Below are 15,351 nucleotides of genomic sequence, written 5' to 3' on the forward strand. Positions count from 1 at the left end.
AACTGTTAGCACTTTCTCAAGAACTTTTTTTATTTTTTTTATTTTTTGTTTTGGATTTTGTATTTGACAACTTTATGTAAGAACCTTTTCTAGGAAAAAAGGATAAGAATGTGGAACTATTTAGTGATTTTTCGTGTAGGAGCTTTTTCTTCTATCGGAATTTTTTTTTTTTTTTTTTTTTAACAACTTTATATAAGGACATTTTCTAGTACTTACATATATATATATATATATATATAACAAGATTATCGCTGAACCTGCAATTAATGGCCAGAAAAAGCTCTAGTCTTTCATGGCTTCTCCTCCTCAGTCTAGCCTTCACTCTCCTTGTTGGTCACTCAAGTTCTCAGAATGACAGAAATGTAAATATCTCTATATATGGCTGATCTCTTAATTATATTTTTTATGGCCAAATATCTCCAAAATTGGCCATCTTTTTCGTGTTTAGAAGATAATTAACAGGTTCCATTTTCTACCAAATACCAATGATAAATGTGCACGCAGGCTTATATTGTGTATATGGGCAACAAGTAGATGGACGATCCCATCATCCCTTCACACAAGCATACTACAAGAAGTCATTGGCAGGTAATAAAAGCAGCACAAATATGGAACCATTAATTATAAACTTGCTATCTGATCTTTGAATTTCTTGTTACAACTTGCTTTTCGAATTGGTCAGGATGATAATTTTTTATTATTTTATTTATTTTTTAATGAAAGATCTGAGTATTTCATTAATTAAAGATCACAAGCATAATGCTCTTACATCACAGATTATAACTCTGCAAAATTATAACCTTATGCTATGAAGTTATAAAGTTATAGATACAAATAAAATTCTTACAATAAAATGTTATCTATGGCTTTCATCATCTGCTAACCTATGTATACAAATAGTTAAAGAGCATTTTTGCTCCGATCGAGCATACTAGATCTAAGCCAATTGTAGCCAAATATCCTAAAAATTTATTTAAACCAGCCGTGAGAGATAAACCCTCACATCGAACTATCCAGGCCGTGAGAGATAACTCCTCATATCTGACTAACATTTATCACATATATCGCCCATAAGAGTAGATTTACAGAGAAGAAAACTCTTATTCAAAGCAAAAACACAACCAGCAAGCAACAGCAGCGGCTAGGGAGGAGATCGATGAATGGCACAGCACGGAGGTAGATGAACGGATGCATAGCGGAGAGGCCAAAAATGTTGATCTGGTCGAAAAACACCTAAAAACAAAAGAAAAAATCAGAATGGAAGGGAGATGGTAGGAGCGGAGAGTAGAAAAGAAAATGGAGAGGTGGAGCGAACAGATTTGCACCCTTCTCCTCTCGGATCTATTTCCTAAAAATATATGATAATGTTGTTATTATCACATTCCTTTGGAAATTACATTAATTAGGAAATATATTAATTTTTACAAACCTTATAAAAAAGTCTAGGCTTACATAGATTATAGATAGATATTGTGATCACAGTGTTTGACTTGTGTTGGAATATGCCTCGAATTTCTTATTTTGTCTAATCGTATTTTGTGGAACTTAACAAAATTTAAAGCTTATGTTGAACTAGCTATATACCTTGAAAGCCCTTCTTTAGTTTTATAGCCGATTAGAGATTGTGTTAATGAGCTTAAAAAGTACTTTTATTACATATAAATTTGTGCCAGACAAAAATATGGTATGCTTGGTAAAAAAACTCAAAAAATACTTATTTAAAATTATGCTTTAAAAAAAAAAAAAAAGAAGTTAAAACCCATATTTGAAAAAAAGCTTAAAAGTAAATCTTGATCTTAAAAGCTCATTTTGGATATAAAAGCTTTTTTTTTTTTTTTTTTTTTCTCCAATACAATACCGAACAGGCTCTTATACAGGGGCTGTTGAATAAAATTTGGGTCCTAAGGTAAAAAAAAAGAAAAAAAAGAAAAAAAAAAGAAAAGAAGGTGTTTATAATTGTAATATAATAATATAATAAATTGTTAAGTTAAATATAAAAATATTGAAAAGTTTTATATTAGAACAATAAAACATGACACTTGTCCGTAAGTGATTGAAACTTGGAAAACATTTTGATAACCTAGATTTGTAGTTAACAATGATTGATCCAAGGGTTACTAGATCCTACCCCATCAACTTTGTAGAATATTTATATAGTATATGACGGTACTCTTATTTTTAACAATCTCTTTTAAGGGGAAAGACATATTTGACCTTCTTTTTGGGTTTTTATTTTTTATTTTATTTTAAAAAAGATACCTTTCAAATGGCATTGATGCCTCTCTCTTGGTGTTCATTTAATATCATATGTTTATCAATTATACGTACCTCTATTAATTTTCTCTTGATATTCATTTAATTCCATTTTTTCATTAATTACACTATTAAGGTAATTCAATTTTTTTTTTTCCACCTCTTGAAAAGCAAAATAGATGGGAAAAAAAAAAAACAAAAAAACAGGGGAAACTATATTTAATTCCCTTAATCTACGCAACAATTTGCAATGTCTCCCCCAATCTACCAATCAGTACCATTGGGGTTGCAATGGGCTTTGTTAGAATATAAAATATTAAATTCATTTCTTTCTATTAACTTTTAGTATAAATAGTAATTTTACAGGCTTTCTGTGTTAACAATTTCTGTAAATGGAGATAATAAATCCAGTCGAAGTTATGTATGTGTTAAGGGATTGAAATGCGCCTAGAGCTCTAATTTGTGAAATTTATATGCTTGCATTTAGCAACATTGGACCAGAGTCTCTGCTCTATAGCTACAAGAGGGGTTTTAGTGGATTTGCAGTTGAGCTAACCGAGCAAGAAGCTCAAAAAATGGCTAGTCCGTGAACCAAATTAATTCTCTCCTCCCCCCAATCACCCGTGGGTGGAGGGTATTCTTGAAATTAACTTATGTTTTCTATATATGTCCCTCACAAAATGTTGTGTCAATGAATTTGTAGGAATGGACGGCGTAGTGTCTGTGTTCCCTAGCGAACAAAAAAAGCTTCAAACAACAAGGTCATGGGACTTTCTTGGCTTTCCGCAACAAGTTCCTCGAAGACCTGTTGAAAGCGACATCATTATAGGAGTTCTCGACAGTAGAATTTGGCCAGAGTCAGATAGCTTTAGTGGCAAAGGATTTGGTCCACAACCTAGCAAATGGAAGGGCACCTGCCAAACGTCGACCAATTTCACTTGCAACAAGTATATATATCTTTACAACACTATGTTTTGCCTATCTACAGGACCACACAGGTGCAAAGACACATACGCAGTCAAAAAGCACAACTAACAAATGTGGCTACACTAATGCAGTAAAATCATTGGAGCAAAATATTACCGTAGCAGTAAAGTAGTTTTTGACGAAAATAATGTCAAATCTCCTAGAGATTCAGAAGGCCATGGAACACATACTGCATCAACAGCAGCTGGAAACCTAGTTAGCGGGGCAAGCCTACTAGGCTATGGCTTGGGAACAGCACGAGGAGGAGTTCCATCAGCATGTATTGATGTCTACAAAATATGTTGGTTCGATGGCTGTTCTGATGCTGACATTCTTGCTGCATTTGACAATGCCATTGCTGATGGCGTTGACATCATAACTCTTTCTGTTAGGGATAAAATCAACCCTAGAGACACGTGGATTCAAAGACATCTCGGAGTTATGTCTCGGACATTTGTTCCGCCCAGCAAAGAAAGATCGTCTAGGTATAAAGACGTCTCGGACATATAAAGACGTCTCGAACATATAAAGACGTCTCGGACATATAAAGACATCTCGGAGGTATAACGACGTCTCGGTCTTCACATTCCAGGCTACGGTATATCCCGGGATCTCCTAGTCTAAACAGAGCAAACATATCTCGGGTATTTGTGTCTCGAAGTAATAACGCTTCGGGGTAATAGCGCCTCGGGGTAATAACGCCTCGGTGTAATATCGATTCAGCGCGACAACATCTCGGCCTTACACAACCCTGTTATGGTGCGGCGATACCTCGAGATCTCCAAGTCGAAGCGAACATATCTCGGGTATCATCACCTCGGAGGTTGGCTGAAGTGTGCCGCAGTTGTCTTAGAATGCGATGAGGATAGAATCCCAGAAGATCAGGGATAAACCACAATTCCATAATTAATGGGATAAGATAGTTATTGATACGGAATCAAGTTTAAAGAGGTACAAACGCAATCAACTTCGGACTCTACAATCCCATTCGAATTCCCTGAAGATATGGTTAAAGTTCAACTAAGCTAGGACTCCAACTCCTAATCCAACTAGGTGTCAAGAATTCTGGTAAGATTGCAAATCTGGTAAGACTGCAAGTCCAGCCTATAAATACGACAGCCGCACCAGGTATGAAATCAAGGATTCTCTAAGTTCTTGAGATTAAGATTGAGAGTACTCTGCAGAAAATTGATTTAAACTGACTTAGGCATCGGAGTGGGCGTAGTCGGCACCCCCGACGAGCTGTTTGTTCTTTTTGCAGGATTAAGGTAGTAGATCAGAACCCAGCAGCGAATCACCAGGCGACACGTCACCATACCGGAAACTGTACCAACACTTTCCGTTGGTGGACACAATCCTCTGAACTATTTTGAAGATGCAATTTCCATTGGTGCCTTTCATGCTATGAGAAATGGAATATTGACATCAAAATCTGCTGGTAACAACGGTCCAGATCTTGCAACATACCATTACAAATGATTCGCCCTGGTCTCTCTCTGTGGCTACAAGCACCATAGATAGAAAGTTCTTCACTATATATGGTCCAATTGGGTAACAACAATATTTATGAGGTAACTAAAAAAATTATATCAGCTGCTTTGAATATCTATATTATCAGTAGATATATATTATATACTACTATCTTTTTCATTTTACTTCAATTTATTAGTACCTAAATTTTTAATTTGGAGAATTTCTTTAGTCCATGTGTAGGGAATTTCAATAAATACTTTTGACATCAAGAATGAAATGTATCCATTAATCTATGGTGGAGATGTACCAAACACTAGAAGTGGTTTCAATAGGTCCGATTCCAGGTAACTACAAAATGAAATGTGTCCAATAATTATTACTTTTGCTTTTGTTTGCATAAATCTATGAAACTGGCAGGTGAAATATTTCTTGTGTTTTAGAATAGCAATACCAATTGTAGACACATTCCAACGTGATAATTAAAATGGAACTTAATTATTGTTAAAATGCCGATATTGCAAGAAAAATTCACTAGACCAAGATTTGGTGAAGGGTAAAATTGTACTTTGCGATGTCCGGACTACAGGGGAAGGGGAATTCTTAGCTGGTGCTGTGGGTACTGTGATGCAAGGCCGAGCACGCCAAGATGTTGCTAAATCTTTTCCCTTGCCAGCATCTTACCTTCGCTTGGAAGATGGTAGCAAGGTGTACTCATACATAAATTCAACGAGGTATTAATATTTTAGACATTAATTGAAAGAAGTTCGCAAAATAGAACAACCTAAAGAACACACAATTTATAGGGGCGCAACGACGACTATTCATAAGAGTAGTGAGGGTAAAGATACATTTGCCCCTTACATAGCCTCATTCTCATCAAGGGGTCCAAGTCCAGTTACGCCAAACATTCTCAAGGTAATTTTATATATATATATATATATATATATATATATATATATATATATATATATATATATATATATATATATATATATATATATATTTTTTTTTTTGTGTAGCCGGATTTAGCTACTCCTGGAGTTCACATTCTAGCCGCATGGTCTCCTGTTTCCCCAACTTCAAAAATTGAAAGTGATAACAGATTGCTGTAATACAATATAATCTTAGGGACATCAATGGCTTGCCCACATGCTTCTAGGGCAGCTGCCTATATCAAATCCTTCCACCCCACATGGTCACCTGCTGCTATCAAATCGGCTCTTATGACTACTTGTAATATCTATATGATGTATAGTTCCCAGTCTTGATAATTTATTGCATGTACGCAAGCTATAACCATGACTAACTCACTCCCATTTGGAATATTACTTGTAGCTGTCCCCATGAGTGCTACAAAGAATCCTGAGGCTGAATATGCATATGGTGCAGGCAATATAAATCCTCCTAAGGCTCAAAATCCTGGTTTAGTATATGAAATTGATACACTTGACTACATCAAATTTTTGTGTGGCCAAGGATATAGTACCAAGTTATTACAACTTGTTACTAGGGACAGTAGTAGCTGTTCTAAACACACTAATGGAACAGTATTTGATCTCAACTATCCTTCTTTTGCTCTAGTCACTTCGTCCTCCAAATCTATTAGTCAAGCTTATAATTGGACGGTCACAAATGTTGGATCACCAACATCTACGTATAAAGCTATTTTGACATCCCCACTCGGACTTAAAATCAAAGTAAACCCTAGTGTTCTATCATTCACAAATCTTGGACAAAAGCTATCGTTTGCGCTCACGATTGAAGGAATAACAGATAAATCCATTGACTCTGCTTCTTTAGTGTGGGATGATGGAACGTTCCAAGTGAGAAGCCCTATTGCAGTGGCTGTTATTGATGTATGACAATCTCTGGTACATATATGTATTGCATATATAATAATTGAAGCAAAAGCTTCAAAGGAATATGCATGGAAGAGTAAAATGAAAGCAGTGGTGGAAGACGAAGGACTGAAAATGGTTATAGTTTGAGCCTTTGCTCCAGTTCTGCAATACAGTGTAATTTGAACCTTTCTAATTTAATGCTCTATTCTACTTAGTTTTCCTTCTAACTTATTGTTCTGTTTGTGTTTATATGCATGTGTATGTATATATATATATTTTTTTTTTGAACAAATAGCATGTGCTATTATATATTTCTTCTCAAGAAAGCCCCGGGGCAATGACCAATACAGATAAACGAGGTACAAGACCCCATCACCCTAAGCCAGAAAACCTGACTTGAACAGCAACCTAAATAATACAAAAATATTACAAGGACACCAATGAGCCACTCTTTACAATTTAGCACAGACAATAAATAAAAGAGGGCAGATCTAGCACCTACGCCAACAAATAATCCTGTAACATTTATGCATCACACAGGCTGGCTGTGGAAAGAAAATAAAAAACAACAAAACACCCTAAACAGAAAACCAAAATGGGACCGAAGCCGGGAAACGACGCCGCTGGGGACCTCCTCTGCAACAGAAAACCGCCGGAAGACTCACGAACCACCAGGAAATCACTCACCCCATCTTGGAAGACAAGTCGTGACCCACACAGGCCAGATCAGGGAGTTACCTCCCTGGCGCGTGCAGGCCACGCGTCGAGCGTGGAGAGCCGGCACGACCGTGGCTGGAAGCTGCTGGACCGGAAGAGGCCGGTGACTCCTATGGAAAGGCGTGTGCCTTTAAAAGCCCGTCGGAGAAGAGCAGATCTGACTACAAAGAAAAAACCTTAAACAAATAAAACCAAGTCAGGAAAACTCCACTGGAAGCACCGGAAAAAGTCGCTCCCCAACCCAGAACCGTGAAGTCTACTGCCAGGGGACAACAACTACCACCGAATCTAACCCGGGGGGAACAAACTCCACAGCCCTAAAGGCTGGAAAGCACCTAACCTCCATTGGATCTAACCAGGGAGGAACAAAAACTCCCCTAAAGGGCAAGGAAGACATCACCACCGAGGGAGGGAGGCGTAGAACCCTCCCCCCCCGGAACACACCAAATCTCAGGCTCGCTCTCTCTCTAGAAACTCTCGGGACCTTCTCATGCATGTGTATGTATTGTACATGTATGTATATATGTAAATATATGTGTTTATCATGTGTTTAAATAAATGAGACAAGCTCTCCCGCAATTGCCACGTCATTCAGGACATGTGAAAAAAATACATTTTAAACCACGTTATTCATCACTTCGTTAACACAATGATTCAAAATTCAATAGTAGTCTATCATAAATTCAATAGTGATTTTTTAAGAGTCACATCAATTTTTTGGGAACAATAAGTGAACACAAGGATAATATGTGGCATTACTCCTTCTAATGTTAACGCACAGGACCACGTAAGGGAACAAGTTGCGGAACAACCAACGGCCGCTCGCCCTAGTGCAATACCTGCTCACTCATATTGGGCAAGCTAAAATAAATAAATAAAAAAGTAGCTTTTATGACTAGTCTTGTAGCAAAAAAAATCTCAAAAAAGCTTTACATCTAACTGAGTAATTTAGAAGTCTTTCATGTATCACTTTTGTGTCCCTCTAAAAATGAGGTGGATTTTAAAATTATCATTTGATCAAAATTCAATAGTGATCAATTATAAATCTAATGGTAATTTTAAAGTCACATTATTTTTGGAGGGACTTAAGAGGGACTTCTAGCATTACTCCATCCGACTAGTCAAAGTAGTTAAGGATTTACTGAGTTGTTGGAGCAGTAATTCTATTAGTACATTAAATGTCCATCAAGTATTTATCAATAAATAAAGTGGCTTTTAAAATCATCATTGAGCGTGTGATTGATCAAATGGTGATTTTGATCAAATGGTAATTTTAAAAGCCACCTTATTTTTTTACGGACACTTAATATACCAGTAGAATTACTCTTATTAAAGTGCTCAGCAAAATTAAATGCATAATTTATATTAATAAAAAATCACGTACCTGCCAGTTATGGAACGCTGCTATTGAATCACCTGCCAATTATTGAAATGCTTGCTATTGAAATGGTCTAATATGACCGTCATTGAATGCTTGCGATTCTGAAATTGAAAACTTGAACTTGCTTTTTACTTCTTCTTCTTTTTTCTTTTCTTTTCTTTTCTTTTTTTTTTTTTTAAAAAAAAAAAAAAAAATTCGAACTTGCTATTGAATTGCTTTATCTTTAGAAAAATATGATCGGTAGAAACTTGGTATTGAATACTTCATTTTTATTTTATTTTATTTTTTAAAAAATGACCTTTTAAAATAGACAAAATTAAAACCAATATTACAGTTACAAAAAGACAAATTTTAAAAAAATTTACCATTAGAAAAAGGCAATTTTTTGAAAAATATGATCGCTAATAAATGATAACCTTTCAAAGATATGATTGTTGAAGAAAGAATAAAGAAAGATTCTTTAAAGAAAACTCTCTTAAGTGTGTTGGGAAATATTCTCAATAATTAGAATGGGCCCAAGAGCTCAATTCGGTCCATTCATTATTCACAGTCCCAGAGAAAGCTGAATTTAGGTTCCATTACCCGAGCCCATCAATTCATCGAAATGGGCCGGGCCATGAGAACCACCACTCGGCAAAGCCAAGCTCACCTGAAAGTAATCTGTAAGGAGCCCGTCAAGACTTCAAAATACCCGAAGGTGTCTCGGACATTAAAGTTCACGTTCCGAATAGCAATCCAGCGGTCCATAACGTGGGTGCACACTATCCAGATGTGAGAAAACGCATAGGCTGGACACGTTGAGACCCACGTTCCAAAAGACATGAATACCCACGTTCCGGACATGGAGACCCACGATTAAAGAGTCGGTTTACTCCATTTCAGGGTAAACCGACTCAACTATTCAATATAAATACATACCCACCTTCAAGTATTCCCTAGCTAAAATTATTGTGATTAAATTCTTGATTCACATTCTTTAGAAAACTAACTTAAGCATTGAAGTGGGACTGGCTGGCACCCTAGCAAGCATCCTTACCGGCCTTACTATTTTATAGGAAAAAAAAAAAAAGAACTTTCTAATAGCTTGTGCTACGAAGCTGAAAATTGTTTTAACAAAGTAATTTACAACATATAAACGTACGTATTATTCAAAGATATTGCCTTTATCTTTCATTAGTATTTCCTAGAAATTCTTATGAACAATATCCACATTTTACAGGTACATGACTTTAAAAAGAAAAGAAAAGAAAAATTCACAACAGCTTATTCACCGAAGGAGAATGATATCACCCTCCTTTTGTTTTTTGTTTTTATTTTCCTTGACTTTAAAACTAAATAAAAATTCCCCCCAGCAATCAAGCATTAGGATGTTAACATAAGCTCAATCCGAGTAGCAGAAGACCGTCGATCATAGTCCAACGATTTGATCATTGACGAATGCCGTTCATTTTGATTACAAACCAAGATATATAAATGCTCCATGCCTTACCGTTAAGGTGACATTGGACAGGGCATCGAATTCAGGACCGGATGATACGAAGCGTGGGGCCGAGGAGAAATGCTATAGAGGAGCAACTTGTCCGTCTTTCATCGGCCCTTACCCACGTGGCAGTGCCATTTTAGTAAAAAAAAATTTGGGGAAATGCTGGATGGGGACACTCATCCGTCCCCCATCACCCATATATAATAAAAAAATAAATTTTTATTAAAAAAGTTGGCTTTGATGGGACATCAAAGCCATCTTTTTAATAAAAAATTATTTTTCTATAATAAAATGCTCACATCCGTCCCCTGTGTAGCAAGTCTCAAAAATTTGAAACCAATATCACGGGTTTTAGGAACCAAAACCATTTCCCCCAAAAAATTCTCCCCCCTTTCTGTTTCCCTCGAAACCAGCAGACCGTCTCCCCCCTTTCTGTTTCCCTCGAAACCAGCAGACCACCCAGCTCTCCCACAGACCGGCACCGGACCACCATTTCTGGCCGAAAACCATTTCTCTCCCACAGACTGGCACCGGATCAGCAGACCACCCAGCTCTCCCACAGACCGGCACCGGACCAGCAGACCACCCAGCTCTCTCATAGACTGGCACTGGACCACCATTTCCGGCGGAAACGATTTCTCTCCCAGCTCTCTCACAGACCTGTAAGAATTTTTGAATACTGGAAATGTGTATATTAATTTTATTGAATGAGTTACATGCGTCTTTTATACTAGTTGTACATGCTGCTATACAAGGTAATATCTTTTAGAATAGAATCAAAATTATACTGGACTAAGTCTAGAGGGAAAGTCCAAACTAGTTGTTATAGTTTCTTGGATAGCTATATGTCTTTGATAATCTTCATTATTTTAGTATAGAAGGCACATCCTTTTCAAATTTGTTAACGATTTTTTTTTTTTTTTGAAGAGAAAATTTTAAAATACCAACCGAAGGAAAATTGATGTTCAGACACCAACATGGGTGTTGTCACCTCTTATTTATGTGGAGGTTCGAGTCTTTTGACATATTGGTGTGAAGAAAACTAAATGTTTCCTGTGCTATATAACAAAGTCATCGCTTATGAGCTTTTTTTTACATTATAATGCAGTCTGCATCTTTCTGGATGTCTATAAATCATGAAATGATAAGATGTAGTGTGACTGAAGCTTAGACTTTGTAGATTTTTTACCTTATGAGATGCTTTCAATATTGTATTGGTCGTATGCCTGCAATATTGTATTGGTCATATGCTTGCATGCCTTGTTTGTCTTTGAAATGGCTAATGATTGTGAGGATTCTATCCTTTTTTCCTGATTTTTTAAGCTCATCTTTCACTGACTTTGTTCAAACTATATGTATGCACCTATATTTTGGCAAAGGATAATTTAGTTGTTAATACTTGTCAAAATCCTCTGGTTCTCATGCCCATTCTTTGTCAATTAATTAAGTAGACACAGAACATGTCACACAAAAGCTAATACCACTCTCACTTAATGGTTAGAAATGTTTGAAAGTTGAATTGGAAACTAACATCCAGTGCATAAACTAACAGATGATACAACCTCAGGAAATCATAAATCAATATGAAGTCTGTTTTCTACTTTTTTGGTGCCTAGAAGTCTTGTAATGTATCTTTCTTCAACAGGTTTTTGTTGTTTTTGAACCAAATAGGCAGGAGATCATCTATTCAAACTACCCTTATAGTATTATATCTCTTTACAAGTTTCCCAACTGTGCTGTTCGAAATTATAAGGTACCCGGCAGTTTTCTATTATTGTATTTATTATAGTGTTCTACTACTATGTTTTCTATTATTGTATTTATTATAGTGTCCTGATTGGGTGGCTGATGGACTATGGGGTAGCATCTGCAGTGGTATTCTTTGCCTTCTAATTGGAGTTTTTACTTGTTATAACAAAGGTGAGAGGAATTGGACAACTTAGTAACTGTCAATGTAACTTCCACTGCTTTTGTTATTGTCTTGGTATAGCTTTGCTGTTCTTCTTTACAATACGGTATCTGTGCCTGGAAACCTGGTAGTCAAATTGTTCTATTAGGAGGGGTGTTACTTCCTAACTTGTAGATCTTTTTATGAGCTTTGTAGGGGCTCTGCAATTATAATGAATTTTCTTGATTAATGCATACAAACTTCAACTACTTGTGTGTTTTCATTTCTTTTTTCCCTGTTCTGGTGTTACTTATGAAAATTATGAGTTTCAAAAATGATGAATTCAAGCCTGCTTTTTATCTCAAAAATTTGTGCTAGTGTTTGCAAGAATGCTAAGAATGATAACTTTTCTCGGCAATGAGAGGTCAACACTGTTGGGGGTTGGACAGAATATCTAGGATCCTTGGATTCTATGTAGGCAAACCTGGCCCTGCACTTGGAGGGTCTCCTTTGTTTCCTTTTTCTTTGTAGAGCTTTAATATAGATGCCAAATCGTGTACAACCAAACAACAAGGCATAAAGAAATTAAACAGCAAGGAACATGTCAAGACTCTATCTGCTACCATCTAGCATAAACTTTCCCTCCCTCCAGACGTGATATTAGCTATTTTTCAAAGACATATAGAACATGTCACTTTCTTATCCATCAAAAGTAAAGAAATCCCCTTAAAAAGATAGTATCATCAATGAGAAACTATTGCCTTTTTCCATATGATGTCCACTTCACATATGTGATGTTGTGTTTCTTTATTTTTGCTTGTGGATGCATGAAACATTGGTAATAATTTTTTAGTTGGAGCTCTCTGTCTCTTCTTTTTGTGTCTGATGTATTTGCTATTTATATTTCTGCAGTCAGTTGATACTTGGTACCTCCTCATGACTTATCTGTCAATCAATCACTGGTTGAAACACAAGGCAATCCTCAATTGCCTACCACTCCTCTGGACGAAGAATGTGAATCAATGGAGTCTATAAACTCCAATAATGAGGCAACTAAGAAGAACACTCACGAGGTTCTCAAGCCAACTGCAGTACATTCAACGAGCCCCAATAAGATTGTTTTCATATAAGTTTACTTAATTCAGTTCCTAGCTTGTACGCCATAGCATCCTAGCACCTGTCATCAGAAAATTATTTGAATCTTTTTTCATTTTGTCTTATAAGTTTACTTTATTCAGTTCCTAGATTGTTTTCCATTTGGTCATGTATGACACTATACTTAAAAAAGTTATGCAATATTAAACACCTGAACATATATATGTTGTGGTGACTTGTATAATTATTTTAGCTTGTAACACAAATCCAAAAGCAGTACTTGGATTAGGAGTCAGGTCCAGAGTGATGCAATTGTGCTAGTAGCTCTTTTTGGTTGAGATTTTGTTGGGATAAATGCTTGAAAGAATTTACACGCCAATGTTTATGTCTTCAATTTTTGGAAAAATAAATGCTATAGATAAAAAAAATCATCAGAACTAAAAGATGTAAATTCTAATGGTTGCTCCAAGAATGTGTCTTGTGAGGTATCTCACAAGACACATTCTTGGAGCAACCAATATTGGTTGCCCAAGTTTCAGGATCGATCATTCTTAATTAGTACATAAATATTAGGCAATCTAGCCTATCATACACAATCTAGCAAAACATGTAAAAAACAATTATACATTACATCCAACTAACCTATCACACACAATTGTTTAAACAACCAAAAAACAGATAGCGGACTAAACATAACATTACATTACATTAAATACAATTCATTACTAGCAAGTACATCCAACTAAAAGTTCAATGAAATAATCTGTCATATTACATCCAATCACAAAATAACATTCCTCTACAGAGTGACTGAATTACAATCCAATACAATACATCCCAACTTGATACATAACTCTCATTTTCTTTTAGTTTAACATCAAATAAGTACCTCGAGATCCACTATATCCACTAAGAAAAAAAAACAAAAAGCAAAATGACTACTACTATCATACCCTGAAATATCTTTCCATTAATTTGACATTGCTCCCGTCGAAGTTTAACAAATTTATTTTTAAATTTTTCTTCAATCAGCTTTTCAAATTTAACATATTGATCAGTATATTTTTTTTTTCAATCAGCTTCTCAAATTTAAGACATTGATCATTAATTTTTGTTTCAATTAGGATCTCAAGTCTATCATTATCTGCATTTCTTCTATCGTTGAAGACTTTCAGGCGTTCCATTATCTTCGTCTCGTACATAGTCATTTCGTTATTAGCCCATGCAAAAAAATCACAATCACCCTTTCTCTGCATGACAAAGCAAGATTAAAAAATGTTATCACCACCTACTAGCAAACAAAGTATAACACACTATTAATTTAAAAAAGCACCTTATAATTTTCACAGCCATACCACTTTCTGCCGGTATTTGTATCAGTCCAAGAATACCTTACACGTGCAGGCACTCCACAGTAACATAACGGACATGCACTTGATGCACTTGACGCACCACTATTTACCGACATTTTGTCTTGCCTATGCAAAAGACCAACCAACCAACCATAGAAAATATCATTCAACCAACCAACCAATCTAAGCATGCGAGCATGTCAAATAAGCATGTCAAACAATCACCAGTCAAAAGAACATCAAAATAAAAAATAAACAAACCCCCAAATGAATATCAAAATATCATTAAATCTAAGAATGAAGAAGAAAAGTAAATAGTAGTATCTTTACATCTTTTTTTGTTCTCTTTAAAATGTACCTTGTAAGCATTATAACAATCTATTGCCAAATGTACAAGCAATAATACATGAAGTGCATGGCTCACAAAGACACACATAAATTTGATAACGACACAGCTGTTTGCTAATTCACAACATTAGAGGGCTAATTTCTACAAATATAATCCAAAAATAAGATAAACACATACATACAAAACTATATTTCTTGAATAACATAGGAGTTGTTAGAGGTGACCATAAACACATACATTCCATAACCATGCATTATTATACACAGATAAAAATGCTCAGCGTCCTGAACTTTTCAAAGCAACACACAAAACAGCTCCAATCTCTCTCTCATTACAAAGCAACAAAAGTCCATTATAAATTAACAAAACCCCCAACCTCAGAACCCAAAATAGTTGTTATATATATAGTCATTCGCTAAAACAAATAAATAACATGTCATTCGTTATACGCTATGTTATTGGTTTTGGATACACAATCAACTAAACAAGTAAATCTGCCACCATGGAAAAGAACTAGTCCTCCAAACCATCCATGAAAATGAAGCAACTAAAT

The 15,351-nt window shown here is 35.7% G+C and overlaps 1 protein-coding gene and 1 pseudogene across 1 annotated transcript; both read left to right on the forward strand.

Annotated features, from left to right (window-relative positions):
• Positions 1–266: 266 nt before the first annotated feature.
• Positions 267–6,620, forward strand: LOC133864817 (cucumisin-like; annotated as a pseudogene).
• Positions 6,621–10,405: 3,785 nt separating this feature from the next.
• Positions 10,406–12,344, forward strand: LOC133863416 (uncharacterized). Its single transcript, XM_062299353.1, has 3 exons — positions 10,406–10,776; positions 11,760–11,867; positions 11,944–12,344. The coding sequence occupies exons 1-3, from the start codon at positions 10,406–10,408 to the stop codon at positions 12,005–12,007; spliced, it is 543 nt and encodes a 180-aa protein (XP_062155337.1). The 3' UTR covers positions 12,008–12,344.
• Positions 12,345–15,351: the final 3,007 nt, after the last annotated feature.

Source organism: Alnus glutinosa, chromosome 3 (genome assembly GCF_958979055.1).
Source record: "Alnus glutinosa chromosome 3, dhAlnGlut1.1, whole genome shotgun sequence".
NCBI classification, from domain to species: domain Eukaryota; kingdom Viridiplantae; phylum Streptophyta; class Magnoliopsida; order Fagales; family Betulaceae; genus Alnus; species Alnus glutinosa.